Source organism: Bos taurus, chromosome 16 (assembly GCF_002263795.3).
Source record: "Bos taurus isolate L1 Dominette 01449 registration number 42190680 breed Hereford chromosome 16, ARS-UCD2.0, whole genome shotgun sequence".
Lineage (NCBI taxonomy): Eukaryota > Metazoa > Chordata > Mammalia > Artiodactyla > Bovidae > Bos > Bos taurus.
In genome coordinates this window covers 12063950-12084201 of record NC_037343.1, presented here as the reverse complement: position 1 = coordinate 12084201, position 20252 = coordinate 12063950, and the positions used below count along the sequence as shown (strand labels likewise).

The window sequence follows — 20252 nt, the reverse complement described above, 5'->3', positions numbered from 1 at the left end:
GATGCTGGGAGGGATTGGGGGCAGGAGGAGAAGGAGATGACAGAGGATGAGATGGCTGGTTGGCATCACTGACTCGATGGATGTGAGTCTGAGTGAACTCCGGGAGTTTGTGATGGACAAGGAGGCCTGGCATGCTGTGATTCATGGGGTTGCAAAGAGTTGGACATGACTGAACGACTGAACTGAACTGAGAATTTAAATTATGCAAGTCTTTGACTTTTCAGAAGAATTTTAACTTTAATTATGCAAAAAAATTTTAGTTTTCTTATAAATCCCCACAGCCGCAAATTCAGTTTCTAATATGATTAGACTATTATAATTTACCCTAAAAGGCAATACAGAATGGTTCGTTGTATCCTTAGGAATTGTTGGCTTTTAACAGAGCTACATTTTAATAACAGTCATTCTGATGGTAAATTTGTGGATACATTATAATTCATCAATAACTTTAGTGTATGTTATCACATCTGCCCCTTTCTCCAAGTTCCTTTAACAGGAAAAGTAAATGTTAAAAGTTTAACTATTTAAATACATTGATTTATAGAACATTTTTTCTTTATCTGGATTAAATGTAATAGATATAATTGATTTAATACCTTGTAATAAATTGATAGATACCAGTTTTGGGGAGATCTATGACATGCATTTGGGGGCTTCCCTGGTGGCTCAGATGGTAAAGAGTCTGCCTGCAGTGTGGGAGACCCAGGTTTGATCCCTGGGTTGGGAAGATCCTTTGGAGAAGGAAATGGCTACCCTCTCCAGTATTCTTGCCTAGAGAATTCCATGTACAGTGTAGCCTGATGGGCCACATTCCATAGGGTCGTAATTACTTGGACACGATTGAGTGACTTTATGGCACACATTTGACTTATTTCTAAACTTCCTGAGTCCTCAGTAGTTTTGAAAAGTTCATATAATTTTTTTTAGAAGCACTCATCATCAGCACAAAGGTCATAGGATAGTAGATTTTACAAAAATGTGCTTCCCCATGTAACTTCCCCATGTAACACATGGTAGTGTTACACTTATAATTTACATTGGAACCCTCTTTGTAGATTACTGAAGACCAGTCCCTGGTCATACAATCTGGTTGTGAGTACCTGAAGAATTTCCACCACTGTCTTTGTAGTAACAGATCAAAGCATAAATAACTGCTGGGGATGAGCCGCAGTGCAGAAGGTTATTCTCCCTGGCAGAGTTCACGCGTGTGGATCCCAGGTTGCCTTAAAAGGTGGCCTTTCCTTAGCAGTTTGCCGTGGCCCAGAGCAAGGCTGAGAAACTGGGTAATGTTAATGTTTCATTGTCAAGCTTGTGAAACTAACATTTCAAATGCTGAGTTATCAGTTTCCAGTGAGAAAGGTAATGGCCAAGGACAGCAGGCACTCAGTTCTTCTCTCCCTCAGAGAAACTTCTTGGAAATCAGAAATAGTATTTGTGTTTCCTAGTAAAGTCAGACCAAGTGCAAAGGCCAGGAGACCTTTAGTAGTGACTGAATCCCTCCCCACTGACCCCCCTCCCCAAACCTCCTTTTTTCTTCATTATGAAAAATTTCAGATGTACATATAATTAAGGAAAGTAATATATGATTTTTTAATCTGTCCATCACACAGATTCTATGATTGTTTTTTAATCACTTTTACTTCAACTGTTCACCTCTCCCCCTTCTCGTGAACTTCTGCTGCTAAGTCGCTTCAGTTGTGTCCGACTCTGTGCGACCCCATAGATGGCAGCCCACCAGGCTTCCCTGTCCCTGGGATTCTCCAGGCAAGAGTACTGGAGTGGGGTGCCATTTCCTTCTCCAGTGCATGAAAGTGAAAAGTGAAAGTGAAGTTGCTCAGTCGTGTCCGACTCTGAGCAACCCCGTGGACTGCAGCCCACCAGGCGCCTCCGTCCATGGGATTTTCCAAGCAAGAGTACTGGAGTGGGGTGCCATCGCCTTCCCCAAAACCCAGACAGACATTTTGTTCCTATGTACTTTGCACTTCTTAGAAAAATGCTCTTTTTTAACCTCGCATTATTACATACAACAAAATAAATAGTAATGGTTGATATTCTCTAATATCCAGTTCATTTTCCAGCTTATTTGATTTTCCTGAAAAATCTTTTTGTAGTTTGTTTATTGGAAGTAGGATCCAAAGAACCACTGGTAGTTACAGGAGTTGCATTTAGTTGATAGGAATCCTACATTTCTTTCATTCAGGGTTAGAAATTCATGATTTTTTTTTTTGGTGCCGTGGACCCATTTAGTAGACTAATGAATCTTTTGAGTCCTCTCTCTATCATGTTTTTAATGCATAAAATACATAAGATAACACAGAAAGCCAATTGTATTAAAATAAGTTATCAAAATTAAAAAAAATACAAATTTATGCACATGGTACTTTGTGCTGCTTTTACTAATGCATTATATAACAAGATGTAGGGACAAAACTAATAAATGCCAGAATTTTAAAGTACTACTATATACAGTGTTTGAATATATCTGTAACAGTTGTGATATGAAAATATTCAGTTCTGTTGGTGACAAAGCCACAACCATTGTTAATAGTACTGTGGTTTGTTGCCTACATCATGAGAGAAGGCAGTGTCAATTTCTGTCAGATATTGGTGAAAATTAAATTATGGATTTTTTTCCCATCTAAATTAGGGACTCTGAATTCTATCCACAACGCCCTATTCTAGAGTAAACATATTAAGAAAGAGCCTGGCTGTAGGTCTGCCTCACTGGCTCGTTTCTGGTTTTTCTACAGGCTTATCTCAACCTTCATGGCCTTTGTCTTTTTAGTTCTGTTTGCCTGGCTCATTTTTCCTGTTGCTCTTCATAAGACTGCCTCCTCAGAATTCAGATCTCAGTTTAATGGTCATTTTACCAGGAAACCCTCCCAGTTTTTTTCTGCTAGTAATTTTACGTATTTGTGTACATGGATGATTTTCTTTGCATATGAGGGTCTGAAGTCAGGAAACACATCTTTTTTGCTCTCCACCACATCCCCAGTGCTGAGCACAGAGTAGTGGTCACATGGGTGTTGCTTGAAAAGTATTTATTGAATGAATGAATCTTAAGCTCTTATTATCCATATATTTCTAGTTACTTCCCATCCTTTCATATGCCTGTAGACTTGTAGTTAAATTTATTATCATTATTGTCAGTATTTTGTGCTGTATAGGCCATCAGGCCGCTTGACGGTCCTCTGTACAATTTCCAGTGGCTTTTCACTATGTTATCCTTGATGAATCAGGTTGTCATACAGCGTCTTCCCTCCTTGCCCTCAGTGCCCTGGCCAGCATCTTAAGCCTTGCCACTCATTTCCGTTCCCTCACCTCCAATAGCCGCATGTCTTGAAGGCCTGTGGACTTTGCTTGCTAACATCTCTGCAGTTCTTACTTGCACACCACCACCGTCCTTCCTGGTCCAGCTACTTTTGTTTCTTCCCTGGATTGTGCAGTGGTCTCTGAATTGGTCTTCTCGTGTCACTCAAACATCTCTTCAGGATGCCTCACACTAAGAGAGGAGCTGTTAGGCATGTGCTAGACTCAATTTTTTCTGTTTTCCAAATACTGCTGTATCTCCAGTTGCTTTGCATTTCTCTTACGGATAAAAGCCATAATAATACTCTGTGCTACAAGTCTTCATGTGATTTTACCTGTTTTTACCTTTTTGTCAACGGCTCATACCAATCTTCCTCTTTATTTTTGTGCCTTGGTTTACTCCAGCCTGCGGATTCCTCTTATTGGAATTGTTCGCCCTTTGCCTGATTAGTTATCTCTTATATGTTAACATAAACATTTCCTCAGAGAAGGCTGTTCTGACTCTAGGCAACACAGATTGGGTCCTTCTGTTATGCTTGCAAAGCACTGTGTTTCTGACCTCTGTGACAGATAACATAGTTATCTTTTCCAGTTGTTTCTGTGAAGATCTGATTCATGACTTTCTCTATCAAAGGAGTATTACTGCAACAACTTAATGATTGTTTTTGCTTATCATTGTATCTACAGCTCATGTATTAATGCCTAGGCTCTCAGTAAATATTTATCGAGTGGACCTTTGGAAGTTTCTTCAACACTAAGGAGGAGTTGACTCAGGAAATTTCTATTGAGCTAGTGTTAGAGTTCTGGAATTTAGCATGGTAAACTGGTCTGTTTGGGAAATGATGTTTCATCGGCATTGAGTTTCTGTTGAGGAAAGTTAACACTTCTTGATCTTCTTCAGCATCATGGTTGCTGCTTAGAAATGCACTGTGATATGAGGGACCTTCATTTTTGTAGAAATGATTATAGTAATTATTTTAAGAATACTTGTGCTTTCTTTTTGTCAACATATATTTATCTTTATGTTGCTTTACTTGCAATGTGGATGAGCCCGTATCCAAACCAGTGGTTGACTCATCACTGTAGAGAAAAATTGATTTTGACATCTTAAAAATAAGTTTCCTTTCAAGTAAGATGAGAATGCTGCAAACCAAAAAGGTGAGGATGTTTTATGGAGTCAGGTTGCAGTTCAGTGTTTATAATCTAGGATTTTTAGGTTTGTTTATTGCAGCAGTGGGCTTCCCTGGTGGCTCAGTTGGTAAAGAATCTGCGAGCAGTGCGGGAACCCTGGGTTCGATCCCTTGGTTGGGAAGATCCCGTGGAGAAGGGAACGGCTACCTACTCTAGTATTCTGGCCTAGAGAATTCCATGGACTGTGTAGTCCATGGGCTTGGAAAGAGTCAGACACAACGCAGTGACTTTCACTTTCACTTTTTCATTGTGGCAATAAACAGCATCCCCATTGCTTTAATGAATAGCTTTGTGGTTTTGAAAGTACTGTTTTGACTGCAGTACGAGAAGCAGTTTGGGTGATTGTGAAGAAACCAGTTGTTAAGGTATTGCTCACTTGAACTACTGGAGGTGTGAGGTGAAGAGAAGTGGGTGGATTTCCCCAGGAATCCAGGTCTTGGGGATAGATTGATACGGGTGATAATAAGAGGAGGCAGTGGCAAGGATGACTATGGAGGCGAGGGTGACTCTTCATATTTTTATGTGACCACTGACTGGATATAACCATTCATTGCGATAGGATCTTTGATTTTAAAAGTTCTTAAATTTGGAGATGAGAGAAGATAACTGGATTTAAATATTACTGTTAAATGTTTGTACTTAAAGATGCCCAAAACATACAAATACTTTAATTTGGAGTTATACTTATGAACTTTGGTTAAGAAATTGCATTTTATTTTTGTAAGAATTAACTTTAGTTGTCTTTTTTGGCCCAGTTATTAGCTTTTTCTTTTCTAAATCTGCCAGGAAGAACATTGTAACTTTTTTCTTTTAAACCTTACCCAGAGATGAGAAGATCTCTGATAAAGGAATAGTTTTAAACAGGAAGTGCAAAATGCATTGCAGGCTTCTCCCTGCATTCATTTCTAAGCTCACAGCATTTTACAGTGCTGGGGGGCTCAGGCAGCTATGCTGGTGGTCACTCCCCTGCTGGTGGTTACGTGGGAGACAGTGGGCTCGCCCCCCACTGGTATGACTAGAAACACAGCTCCCAAGCTAGTTTCCCTCATCGCTCTTCATTAATAAGATATCGACAGCACCCTGCTCTTGGGAGTTTCATGTCATATGCACAAAAACTACTTTGTTGCTCTTGTGGGGCTTGGCCATGAATGTGGACTCTGAAGAACTCTTAAAATTTTCACCCTATTTTCTTTAACAGAGAAGTTGTTCTTGGACCCCTTTGCGCTCCTGACTTGTTCAGATGGTGAAGCGCACAGAGGGTATGGTCTTATGGAGCATTCTAGGGTCATCACAGAACCGAGGAACAATTTGATTACTGCAGCATTTGCTAGCTGTGGGTTTTCTCTCACATAGGATTCTTTGGTTATGAGAAAAAATCGACTTTAGCTAACTGAAGCCAGAAAAACAAAAAGTATCAGAATACTATGAGTGAGTTCATAAAATGATAGAACCAAGTGGTAGAAGGGACGGAAACCATAGCAGCTCTGGGGATGTAGAGAGCAAGAATCAGTGGGTAATCTCTGCAGGTACTGAGCCCAAATGAACCAGCCCCAGCCGTTTTGTGTATGTGGCTGCACCTCAGTATGCGTGTATGTGTGTATTTCCTTCAGAATTCACATGGCCGTGAGAGAGGGTCTCTGGTTGTCTTAGCCAGTGCCAGGCAGGGTGTCTGGATTGAAAGTTTTCCTGGAACTTTCTTATTGGAGGATGGAGTAGCTTCCCAAAGGACATCTGCAGGTATGTTTGAAAAGTTCTCGTTGCCGGTAGAGACTAATACTGATTCTGGTTCTTGTTATATTCAAAGATATGTTTTGAGTAGCCTTTTAGATATGATAGTGATACAGACAACCCTTATTAATTTTATTATATTGTGTAAATTAGTGTCTTTTAAACATTTAATTAAGACTTACACAGATACGAATTTAAGATTTGGCATATAATGTTATAGCTTTCTGTTGTTTAACATTTATTTTTTATGGTGCTTCTGGTTTGTTTTCTCCTTTGCTTTTTTTGTTTTTCGCTTCTCTTATTTTCACAGCTATTTGTAAGGCCTCCGCAGACAGCCATTTTGCTTTTTTGCATTTCTTTTTCTTGAGGGTGGTCTTGCTCCCTGTCTCCTGTACAATGTCATGAACCTCCATCCATCATTCATCAGGCACTCTATCAGATCTAGTCCCTTAAATCTATTTCTCACTTCCACTGTGTAGTCATAAGGGATTTGGTTTAGGTCATACCTGAATGGTCTAGTGGTTTTCCCCACTTTCTTCAATTTAAGTCTGAATTTGGCAATAAGGAGCTCATGATCTGAGCCACAGTCTGCTCCTGGTCTTGTTTTTGCTGACTATATAGAGCTTCTCCATCTTTGGCTGCAAAGAATATAATCAGTCTGATTTCGGTGTTGGCCATCTGGTGATGTCCATGTATAGAGTCTTCTCTTGTGTTGTTGGAGAAGGGTATTTGCTATGACCAGTGCATTCTCTTGGCAGAACTCTGTGAGCCTTTGCCCTTCTTCATTCTGTACTCCAAGGTCAAATTTGCCTGTTACCCTAGGTGTTTCTTGACTTCCTACTTTTGCATTCCAGTCCCCTATAATGAAAAGGACATCTTTTTTGGGTGTTAGTTCTAGAAGGTTTTGTAGATCTTCAAAGAACTGTTCAACTTCAGCTTCTTCAGAGTTACTGGTCAGGGCACAGACTTGGATTACCGTGATATTGAATGGTTTTCCTTGGAAACGAACAGAGATCATTCTGTTGTTTTTGAGATTGCATCCAAGTACTGCATTTTGGACTCTTTCGTTGATCATGATGGCTACTCCATTTCTTCTAAGGGATTGCTGCCCACAATAGTAGATATAATAGTCATCTGACTTAAATTCTCCCATTCCACTCCATCTTAGTTGGCTGATTCCTAGAATTTTGATGTTCAGTCTTGCCATCTCCTGTTTGACCACTTCCAATTTGCCTTGATTCATGGACCTGACATTCCAGGTTCCTGTGCAATATTGCTCTTTACAGCGTCAAACCTTGCTTCTATCACCAGTCACATCCACAACTGTGTGTTGTTTTTGCTTTGGCTCCATCCCTTCATTTTTTCTGGAGTTACTTCTCCACTGATCTCCAGTAGCATGTTGGGCACCTACCGACCTGGGAAGTTCCTTTTTCAGTATCCTATCTTTCTGCCTTTTCATACTGTTCATGGGGTTCTCAAGGCAAGAATCTGAAGTGGTTTGCCATTCCCTTCTCCAGTGGACCACATTCTGTCAGACCTCTCTACAGTGACCCGTTCGTCTTGGGTGGCCCCACAAGGCATGGCTTAGCTTCACTGAGTTAGACAAGGTTGTGGTCCATGTGATCAGATTGGCTAGTTGTCTGCAAAAAACAAAGGAGAAAAGGAAAGATACACTGATTTGAATGGAGAGTTCCAAAGAATAGCAAGGAGAGATAAGAAAGCCTTCCTCAGTGATCAATGCAAAGAAATAGAGGAAAACAATAGAATGGGAAAGACTAGAGATCTCTTCAAGAAAATGAGAGATACCAAGGGAACATTTCATGCAAAGATGAGCTCAATAAAGGACAGAAATGGTATGGACCTAACAGAAGCAGAAGATATTAAGAAGAGGTGGCAAGAATACACAGAACTATACAAAAAGATCTTCACAACCCAGATAATCATGAAGGTGTGATCACTCACACTCGCCTAGAGCTGGACATCCTGGAATGTGAAGTCAGGTGGGCCTTAGGAAGCATCACTATGAACAAAGCTAGTGGAGGTGATGGAATTCCAGTTGAGCTATTTCAAATCCTGAAAGATGATGCTGTGAAAGTGCTGCACTCAATATGTCAGCAAATCTGGGAAACAGCAGTGGCCACAGGACTGGAAAAGGTCAGTATTCATTCTTATCCCAAAGAAAGACAACTCCAAAGAATACTCATACTACTGCACACTTGCACTCATCTCACATGCTAGTAAAATAATGCTCAAAATTCTCCAAGCCAGGCTTCAGCAATATGTGAACCGTGAACTTTGAGATGTTCAAGCTGGTTTTAGAAAAGGCAGAGGAACCAGAGATCAAGTTGCCAACATCTGCTGGATCATCGAAAAAGCAAGAGAGTTCCAGAAAAACATCTTCTCTGCTTTATTAACTATGCCAAAGCGTTTGACTGTGTGGATCACAATAAACTGTGGAAAATTCTGAAAGAGATGGGACTACCAGACCGCCTGACCTGCCTCTTGAGAAACCTGTATACAGATCAGGAAGCAACAGTCAGAACTGGACATGGAATAACAGACTGGTTCCAAATAGGAAAAAGAGTACGCCAAGGCTGTATATTGTCACCCTGCTTATTTAACTTATATGCAGAGTACATCATGAGAAACGCTGGGCTAGAAGAAGCACAAGCTGGAATCAAGATTGCCAGGAGAAATCTCAATAACCTCAGATATGCAGATGACACCACCCTTATGGCAGAAAGTGATGAAGAATTAAAGAGCCTCTTGATGAAAGTGAAAGAGGAGAGTGAAAAAGTTGGCTTAAAGCTCAACATTCAGAAAACGAAGATCATGGCATCTGGTCCCATCACTTCATGGCAAATAGATGGGGAAACAGTGGAAACAGTGGCTGACTTTATTTTTCTGGGCTCCAAAATCACTGTAGATGGTGATTACAGCCATGAAATTAAAAGACACTTACTCCTTGGAAGGAAAGTTATAACCAACATAGACAGCATATTGAAAAGCAGAGACATTACTTTGCCAATAAAGATCCATCTAGTCAAGGCTATGGTTTTTCCAGTGGTCATGTATGGATGTGAGAGTTGGACTATAATGAAAGCTGAGCACTGAAGAATTGATGCTTTTGAACTGTGGTGTTGGAGAAGACTCTTGAGAGTCTCTTGGACTACAAGGAGATCCAACCAGTCCATCCTAAAGGAGATCATTCCTGGATGTTCTTTGGAAGGACTGATGCTAAAGCTGAGACTCCAGTACTTTGCCACCTCCTAAAGGAGATCATTCCTGGGTGTTCATTGGAAGGACTGATGCTAAAGCTGAGACTCTAGTACTTTGCCACCTGATGTGAAGAGCTGACTCATTTGAAAAGACCCTAATGTTGGGAAGGATTGAGGGCAAAAGGAGAAGAGGACAATAGAGGATGAGATGGTTGGATGGCATCACCAACTCAATGGACATGGGTTTGGGTGAACCCTGGGAGTTGGTGATGGACAGGGAGGTCTGGTGTGCTGTGGTCCGTGGGGTCGCAAAGAGTCGGACACGACTGAGCGACTGAACTGAAGTGTACTGGTTTGTTTTCCTTTTTCAGTGTTCAGGACACTGTCTCAGGTGAAATTCATGTTGAGAGTCTGGAGGGTTCATTTGGAAGTTGAATTAAATTAGATTAGTGACAGGATGGAGGCAGTTGCTTTCTCTCTGGTCATTCTTCAGTTTGGATATTTGCTAGTTAGAGGGAGGAGAAACACTTCCTGCAAATACAGAAATGGTTTTCTTCCTTCTCTGGCAAATCAGATCTTGAAAGTAATAAGGCTTATAGTTACCTTGCACTTGGGGGAGGGTGTGTGTGTGTGCGCTGACGGAGTAGGCAGCAGCAGGTTTCTTGCCAAAACTTGTGACGTCCCTTGTTAGTATTTGGTGTATTAATACATTATCCGTCTTATGAGAGTCATGTTAAGTGATACACTGATACTTTGTGAGGTATGTTAGGATGTATGTAAGGTAGAGACTTTTTGGCTCCTTAAATCTGTGTTAATAGTCAAATGTTGTCAAACCATTAAAAACTGAATCTAACCTGAATCAGTTGGATAAAATGAGTGTTACCAGCTCATGACAGAACTGTAGGTGACTAACCAGTAGAGTGAGAAAATACGGTGCTGCTTTTGTCTACCAACAGTAATCAAATTATACTTCAAAAGAAGCACCTTTTGTATAATTTCTGTGTCACCTGCCTGTTTGTTTACAGATGGGTCTCAGTGCCCAAAGGAATAAGAGATAAGCAGTAATTTGTAGCTTGTCTAAGTTTCTGACCCCCAGACATCAATAACTGAAAAGAAGAAAAAATGACTGAGGGACCAGCTTTCTCTCCTTCCCCGTCTCTGTGTTTGTGCTTTACTCCCCTTTCTGTATTTGCGCTTTACTTGACATCAGGTGTCCCGCCAGTGTGGGAAAATGGTTGTGCAGCCTGAGCGCCTCACAGAAGGTGACGGAGGAGCGCAAACTACGAGAGAGGACAGGTCGTTTTGCTTAGCTCTTAGACTCTAGCAGGAATCATACATGCAGAGTGTAGCAGAAGAGCATAATGGTGAAGAATCTGAGCTGGAACCCTGCTGCTTTACTGTGTGTGTGATCTCAGATATTTAACCTCTTGCAGTCTTTCCTGTCCTTTAGTGTTACTTTGAAGGATTATATACGATCGTGTGTGTACAGTCCTTTAACACACTACCAGGCCCACAGTGTGTGCTCAGTCAGGAAATAGTTCCTGCTGCTTTGCTGGCACTATTTTTATAGGGGTTTGGGAATAGATTTTAATAAGATTCCAATTGACTTTATGTGATAATACTGTATATTCAGAGGTGAGAACTTTAAATTATTTAGTTGAATTAGAATTTCACCACCTATAATTTTAATCAAACTAGTGTGGATAGTGAAACTTTTGGTATTTTTATCTTACATAATATCTCTTGACACTTTAAGCATAAAGATTACATAGTTGTTCCTATAATTTTTTCTTTGACCAGACATAAGTGCAGTCATTAAAATTATATTTTCATGTATAATAAAAATTACATGGTACTTGGCCTAATGAATATTTGGTGAGATGTTTAAATAAGTATTGTATTTTTAAAATCATAATATGAACATGAAAGTCATCTTGCTGAAGAAATCTGCTTGTATATTCAGAATGGAAGATCAAAAATAAATTAATGATAGAATATTTATTTTAAAATAAGGATTTTCAGCAGTACTAAAGCACTTTATTATTGGATTCAGTGCTCTTTGAGAACTTGGAGTGTCATCAGATTCCCATAAGTTTTCAAGATAGTGTTATCAGGGATATAGAAATGATTTTAAGTTAACACCTGAGATAGGAATTTATCGTCTGTTAAGAATTCTGTTTTTCATTAGTTATCTTTTTAAACTTGAATTTTTCTGGAAGGAAAACACTAGCTGTTAAAGATACTGCACTGTAGTAATAATTTGTATGAATAGTATTTGGATTCTGTTTGAGTGTGTATACCTGTGCATGCACACATGTGCACATACACTTTTAAAAAAGAATTAATAGAATTCTCTATACTGAGGGAAGGGTTCCTTTTACTTTTCATCACACTAATTTGGTATTATCCTCCTATGTGTGAACTTTGTCTAGTAATTTTGGTACTTAGTAATTTTAGTCTTTTTATGACCAAACAGAATAAAGTAAGTGAAAAACAGACCTTACCAAGAGGTGGGGTAATACAGCTCAGCATTCAGAATTATTCTGTGTAGAACAGAACATTTAGATGACTGAATTAAAAATGGGAGATAAGCTGAGTGTCAGTAGAATTCAGCACATTAAATTTTAAGTACTGAAACATTCTCTGTGATTCTGAACTTTAATAGATGTTTCAGTGGATAACTCTTCAGAATAGAATCAAGGATAAAAATGATTGATGTTAGAATTAGCATAAGTAACATCCTTACTGAATCAAGATGGATAGATTTATATACTGGTATGCAATAAAAGCACTGTTTTAAAATTAATGGGTTAGTATTTCTTGATTTTAAAATTTGTAATGGAACCAACAAAATTTCTGTGAAATATTCGGACCATAACACTCAGTGAAGGTTTTTTGTTTACCCTTTTTATTAAAAACTTGGTAAAAGTGCATTGTATACATTGTTCATCCTAGAATCAAGTGTTCATCAAACATTTGTAGTTTTTCCCCCATCCCTCCCCGAAAGTGTTTAATCGGTGGAACAGGATATTTGTCACCCACCAAATTAAAAACTGCAGGCAGTTTGTAAACTTGGCACTCAGAGAACGAAGTAGGTGCCATAAAGTGATGAAGTATCGGCACGTGTACACTTGCTGTCAGGAAATAAACTTCCTATATGTTGTGGTTTGGCAGACATGCATCTTAAAATGTATTAAATGAAACTGCTGCTGCACTCTTTATCCTTTATCTGTTTTCAGCAGTGCATCCTGTTTGTGCCTGTAAGTAACCAGCAGTTGCTTCAGTTAGAGGAGAATGATAGATTTTTTTCAGATATGCTTGAAGTTAAGTGGTGATGCTCCTTGAGAGTGGAGTAACTAGCTGATTGAGGAAATCAGTGAAATACTAGCTTGGCCCTGAACACCAATGAGAAAACAAATTTTCTGTTTTGAACATTTAATTTTTTTTTTTTTTATAAAAACTTGAGCCTGAGACACATTGATTTTTCACATTTTATCACATCATGTCAAAATAATTTCCCCCAATAAATGTGAGTACTGATAAAAGAAAATGAACATCTCAGTTGTTTTTAAAAAGTGAATACTTAGATGAGAGCTTCATTGCTGAAACCTCTGAACTTTATGTTTATGGAATATCTCAATTAAATCTTATTGCATGGAATATGGTTTTTAGAACCCTAGAATAGGTCAGAAAATTTGTCCTTTGCACAATTATAAAGTTTACTTAAAATTGACAGTAATGTTTTATTTACATATATTGAAATGGAAAACTAAATCTAAAATGAAGAGTCTTTTGACCATCTCCATTTCTTAAATTAAAATTTACTTGGAAAACATGCAGATACATCCTCTTGGCCCCTAACATAAGATTCGAACCATTGATGTATGCATGCCTGTTATTGCGTGTTAATACACAGAATCCCCCATGTGGATTTTTTAGGTAGATTTTTTAATAGGTTGTTTTGGGATACTTTTTTGTTATATAATGTATTTTTAAGAATTACCTTCTTCAGAAATTAAAAAATATATTTTTGGATTCCTTTATATGATGAGTTTTAACTAAAACTTGTCCTATGGATGTAATCATAATCATTTTAACTACACATGCTTTTAGCAATATTTTACAGGTTGCATGTTTTGGGGGGGAAAAAATGTTGTCTTTTCTAATGTAGTTTACGGTGGCGATATCTGCCTGCCTTTTCTTTTGCTGCATTGGCACAAGCATTGTGCTTATTTTGTTGTAAATGGTTCCAGTATTTTATCAGTTCACTAGGCTGGAACTGATGAGAGGTAATTAGGTGGCTGTATTTACAGCTTGAGTAAGAAACTCGCCAGTGATTGAACACAAACTCATTGGGAGGGGGCACAGGATCAATTCTCAACTTGGCAAGACAGATCCCCACATATACATCTTCCAAGTGCAAACGACGGATACTTAAAGAAACTTTAAATATCTTCTCTGCCAGATCTCCAGAAAAAACATAACCAGTCCCAGAGCAGAAGACAGGATAGCGTTCACTAGGGTAGAGGTCTGGTGGCATGTACCACTTGCTGTCTTTGTTTCGATTGGGTGCATATCCCCTCATTAGGTAACCAGTAAAATAGTTATGTCTAGGAGGCAGGTCTGGCTTCAATAACTTATGTATTAAATACTCTGTATTGACAAACATGTCACTGTCAGTTTTCATTACATAAGGAATACGCGGACAGTATGTTGCAACCCAGTTCATGCCCATGAGTGTTTTAATGGTCAGATTATAGTATGTATCTAAGTATTCCTGTTGGATAATATCATGGTACTGTCTGCTTTCTTCCAATATTGCACGTTGAAGGTAGCCACTTGACTTAATACTTACGCCTAAAAGAAAAATCCGTGTGATTTGAATACCAGGTGCTAGACTCTCATTGCCCCAAGTTTGCCGAATAGCTCGTCTAGCTTCTATTTGTCCAGGTTCCGCAGCGATTAGTAGTATTAAAAAGGGGCTTTTCTCCTGGCACTTTTCGGGTTCGTTGATAATGTATTTGAAATGGTAAGCATTTGGGTGTCCAGTACCTTTCTCGTTGTAAATGCTTCCGTTGGCACCGAGCGTGTTCTCCAGCCCTGTGACTCCTTGCAGTGACAGATCCGTGTTGTTGGGGTCAGTTGCTGTTTGAGGCCTCAGGGTCTGAGGGACAGTTTCTTTCCAAATATTCCGAAGAGAGCTGTGGTTTGTCTCACTTTTTGTAGAACGAAATCCACGGAAAGTGTATGTCACAGGGTTTTCTTTGAATCCAGCTCTGCCTGGCAGCCAGTCATGATGATTGAAAAACAAAAACATAGCAAAAAGAAACACGAGAGAAAGTACACCAATAAGATGGGTCCGAAACAGAGACCTCTTGGCATTCCAGCTCATCTTTGCGAAGCAGCAGTGTCTCCTTCTCCACTGAAGCATGTTGTAAATACCCAGTAATGGATGAGAGATCCTGGTGGCTGGGGAACGTGTCCTTCTCCTGAATCAGTACTGTTCTTTGGTAGTCATTTTCTAATTCGGTCACGTCGTCTCCCTCGCAGTCATTCTATAAAGATGAATCATAAAAGTTTACAAAAATGCTAAATACCACAGAACTGCTTTAAAGAGACTAATAAAATTAGGGCAGATGGGAATTTTTAAGCTGTGAAAATATGATCGCCCAGGAACAAAGTTTATAATTTGTCTTCCCTTGGCAACCTAATGTCCTGAGAACAGGATTAATTTCTTTAAAAATATACCTTTGGAGTGCAGTGAGCACTTTTAAGATAGGTGATGGATTTTTCTTCCACTTATTTCATCATCTCCGTAGCTCTGGTCATTTATTCTTTTGACTAAAGACTGAAAGTTGTGTGCATGGAGGAGAGAGAAACGCTGCTGGATTCCTGAGAGAGGCCGTGTAAAAAGGCCTAAGAGCAGATGGAAAATGTATTGGCATTAATTAAAATTGATTTGACATACCATTGGTGGTATGGTGCACAGTCAGCGGCCTTTTTTGTAAAATGGTCATGTGTCAGTTGTGGGACAGACGGTGCAAGGTTGATTATGGCAGAGTTCTGTTAGTCACAGTACACTGCCTGGCATGTTTCCATTGGCCCCTACTGTGTGGAGAAAGTCAATGAGAAGATGCACCTGTCAAAATTAATTTTCAGGGTTCAGTAACTTCAGTGCAAGATTTTAAGACAGTAATAAATGATGAACATTTGCAAATACCCTTTTCTTATTTTAACCTTCCACTTTAAATGTGAGGCATTCAGATCACTGTCTTTACTTAGACTTAAGATTGATTTTTAAAATACAGCAACTAATTATCTGTGGCCTTCACAGAGTACTATCATGTACTTCAGTTGAATCTCCATATTAGAATTAGCAAAGAACTGCTTTGAACAGTCTTCCGAGTTTTTCAAAATACAGACATTAGGTACTGTTATATCCTCAGTTTAAAATTTTAAATTTCACAGAATGCATTTTAAAAGATTTTTGAGTTATGCTGTGTTCTAAATTTGCATGTGGAGAATTTATTACATTTGTAGGACTTGCATGACACTTAGACTTGCTTGACACTTAGAGCCCTACATTTAGAAGACAAAAATTATGGGCTGTCAATATAGGAGATTCATGATGCCACGTATTAAGAACCGGTCTTCGAAGTTTCTCAGTGCATAGCACAAATTTGTTCATGTTTTTTTCAGTTCTTAGTTTTTCTGGATCAAGGTGTGGGGGTAGAGGATAGCTGAGCTATAGCTTGAATTCTATTACAAGAGAATAAAAACTTTTTGAAATGGGGACTGATGTTTAATTTTAACTTTTTCAACTTTTTATCGTGAAAATTATTTAAGGAAAACTGGTCAATTAAAAATTTATTGTAAGCATTTGTTTATTAGAAATTTTATATAAATATGTGTGTGAAAATGTTTATCTAGCTTGTGATACTGAGAAGTTTATGGTTAATACCAAATATACTTTGATATGAAATTTAATTATTTGGAGGAAATAATGACATTTACATGGAAGTCCTCATAAAATTGAATAACTAGAATAACATGCACTTATATAATATGAAGTATTTAGAAAATATTGGTTGAAAGTATTAGACACATGTATGAATGAAAGTACTACTATTCTAGTAACAGCCACTAGGAGGAGCAAGTAGGTGGGAATTTGAACGGACTTCTAAAGTATAATAGTATAGGCACCATCTTTTGATAATTTCTAGTATATGAAATGTACTTTTACAAGTTATCGTTTTCCTCAGAAATAAGAAATTATTTAATCATCTTGTGAGATAGGAGCAATGTTTTTTTTTTTTTAAGTTTTCAGGTTTTAGAAACATAGAATCTAGTTATTTATTTATTAGAATATATTCACTTGAATTTTAATTTCACATTACTCTGATGAAGACCAAGACTTCACTGTACCAGTAAAACAGTTCTGTTGTGAACTCTGTTGTGAAAATAATAGAGCTGAGTGTTCTAATTTAGAAACTCACTTTTTTTCTTATAGTTGGCCATTCTGCTGAGATGAGAAAACTAAGCTTTTATTTTCAAATGAAATATTAGATAAATAATAATAACTCTTCCTCTACCCCATAAAGAGGCCAATAGCTTCGAGGGTTATGAATGTAAATTTAAAAGAAACAAAACTTGCTTTTAATGTTTATTTGATAATCTATTTTAAACATTCCAAAACTAAATTAAATGTATCAGCTTTCTGTTGATAGAGAATGCTTGAAATCTGGTTGAAGTCTAATCATTTAGATCTTTCAAGAGTGTAAATTTGATGGTTTAAGAAGCAATAAATAGAAGTTCAGATATTTGAATGAATAAAGGACTGAAAAATGAATGCAGGTAAATATATTAGTAAATTGTATTTTTATGAAAATATGCCTGAAGTGATGTTTCTAAAGTATTTCAGTGTTACAGAAAAGAGCCAATTATTATATATTGTAATCTGGCATAGTACCCGTAGTTTATGGTCCTGTGTGATTTTGTAGCAATATGTGATGGAGATGCATCTTAATTTAAATTCATGATATTTGTATGTTTGTAAATATTAAGCTGCTCAAACTTGAAATATATATATATACCCGTTTGAAAACTCTCTCGTTGGTAAATGTAGTGCATATGTCTAACCTTTAAAAATTCTTTATTAAAAGTTTTTCAGGTATTTATCATAATTGTTTTGTTAAAAAGAAAGTACAATTAAAGTAACGATTCTTCCTGCTATTAAATGATAAAATCCTTTTCCAGTTACTGCCTGTTGTACATTAATTCTTAAGAAGTGGTAATAAAACTAGAAAGTTGAAATATTTTGATATTCTAAATAGTCTTTGCACTTTTACATTTTCAGAGTAGCAGTAGCTTTGATTTATATTATATGGGTTTTTATGATAATATTGTTAAGTTGTTCATGTGTATTTACATCTTATGGGTTGACGCTCACGGAGAGGATGTTACTGTAAAATGTTGTTCCCTTTCTCTCTCTCTCTCACACACACGCATGCACTGATTTTATTATCTGGCTTTTAAAAGTGTTGATGTTTTTAGTCTGTTGGAACAGTTCTAGAGTTTAGGGGTGCTTGAATAAAAACTCTGCACTCCTATTTTGAAATAGCTAGCTAATAAAAATGTTTAATGGGTGACTTTAACATTGAGAGATAAAGGCTCTAAAAGAGACTTGAGGTTTTTTTGTTTATTTAATACTGTCTGATTTCATTCTTTAATGGACTAAATGCTGTGAGTGAGAGTTGATGTTGAACTGTAATAATAATAGGCCTGATAGACTTGTTTAATCTTAATTTTAGAATAGAATGCTTACATATGTCTTTAAAATGTTTGCCTTTTGTGATTATTAAATAATGAGTTGTGCTGTGAAGTTGAGCAAAAATCAGAATCTTAGAGGACCTGTAAAAAATTTTAGAAATACATGAGTTCCTGAGCCATGAGCTGCTATTCTGGGATTGTTACTAAAATAGTAGATTTCATTTTTGCCCTGCACACACATACTGTGCCAATAGTTCACTATTACATATTTATATAGCCTGGCATAGTGGCTACATTTAAGTTGAATTTTTTGACCTTGTATTGCTGTTACATGGATATTTTTATATCAGAGTATTTTCATATTGTGTTTTTGAGTTTCACTTTAAAAATGATCACCCAAACCAATCTTATATTTTGATCATTTAGAATCAGTCTGTTGCCTAAAGTCAAGTCTTGCTTTTAGCAATAGGGGTAATAGTAGCAAATATTTATATTTCTTTGTTTGAAGTTGTATTCGTGGACATGTAAATCTCCTGTGGTAGTGTGCTGTGCATAAACACACACTGCCTTCTGTGATCCTGTACAAACGCTTTCCTTTTAGTATCTTACAGTTCAGTGGTACTTAAAATTTGTTGATGGTCTTCAGAGGTTGTGTTCGTTACTTTTATTTAGGGAGATGGACGTAGGAGGGAAGATTTTGTTACTAAAACCTGCTCTATATTAAGATTTTGCTTTAAAAGGACTGAAAAAGCTCTTAATATTAGGATCATTTTTTTATACCATTTAGTGTAATTTTACTGCATTGACTCCTTTGATAGCCATTTTAAGGAGAGCCCTTTAATTTACTGGATAAGGATTCAACTTGACCTAATTTGATAGAGGATTACTGTGTTTTCTTTAGCGGGTTTCAGATTTTTTTTTTTTAAGTTTCATTTTTCAGAGAAGCCTTTAAGCACAGCTTGTTACTATTTGCCTTTTCTGTAATCCATAATTACTGCGAGTTACATATTTACTTGAATAAAGCAGTGACAGCTTGTCTTCTAAACAGTGACAAATTTTAAAATCATATATTTAGAAACCCTCTCACAGTTTCAAGGACAGTGAAATGTATGAACTTGTTTATTAGAGATTAGTGCCTCCTGGGCTATCAAAAGGTAACAGACATTTAAATGAGTATCACACACAAGATATCGACATACCTTCCTTGGTCAGGCCATTTATGTGGCGAGGATTATGCCCACTGAAGATACTTTTGGCACGCCATCGCTCCAGCAAAAAGACGCTATCGAACACACACACCTCCCCCAACAGTCTGCCTCCTGCGATTGCTTATCACATGTCCAAAGTGTCCATCTGTCTGCTTGTCTTCGAGTACCCTTCCTTGTTCATATGGGTGCTAATCTTCTGAGGTCTTTCCTTTCATTTTCTCTTTAACAAAAGAGCTGTGGTGGTTTCGTTCTGTTTGGAGCACTGTCGACTCTTCTGACAGTTGATGCATTGAAGCTTTTTACATCTGCTGTCTTCCTGGCCGGACAATGCAGTGCTCTATTCTCTTTTCAGTATCCATATTTCTAGTAAGAACCCTGAGCTGCAATGTAAAGCAGCCAGAGCTAGAATGGAGTGCTTCGATGGTATTGGAAAAGAGCAGGATTTAACTCTCTCGTCGTTGCCTGGCAGCTGCAGGAAGGACTGAGCCGTTTCACTGGGGTTTTAGTCTGTAATATGAAATCCACGGTTCCTCAGCTGCTGCACAGGCAGGCAGCAGTTTAAATGTGGGCTTGACAGATGCTCTCTCTGACAGAGCAGAATTTAACGTCACTGCTTGGCTGAATCCCACGTGATTGTTTGCATTCATTTTGCTTAAAAACCCAAGGTAGGGAGAAGCTTAGAGATTTTGCTTCTTTGTGTTAAATTATACGTAGTCAGTGTAAGTGTAGTGATAAGTGAATAATACAACAATGGAAGGATTATGAAATGAATGGTTATTTTATTTTTTTCAGCTTATCCCCCCTCCCCTTTTTTTTAACTTTACATTCA

General features: G+C 37.8%; 2 protein-coding genes across 2 annotated transcripts in view; one reads left to right on the top strand and one right to left on the bottom strand.

Moving 5' to 3' along the window:
- CDC73 (cell division cycle 73) overlaps nucleotides 1-20252 on the top strand; it is a 90514-nt gene that overhangs the window by 33330 nt on the left and 36932 nt on the right. The window lies entirely within an intron of this gene.
- Nucleotides 12335-19983, bottom strand: B3GALT2 (beta-1,3-galactosyltransferase 2). Its single transcript, NM_001076188.1, is given in 2 exon segments — nucleotides 12335-15001; nucleotides 19415-19983. A coding segment is annotated over 1 exon segment (1269 nt). The 5' UTR covers nucleotides 14878-15001; nucleotides 19415-19983; the 3' UTR covers nucleotides 12335-13608.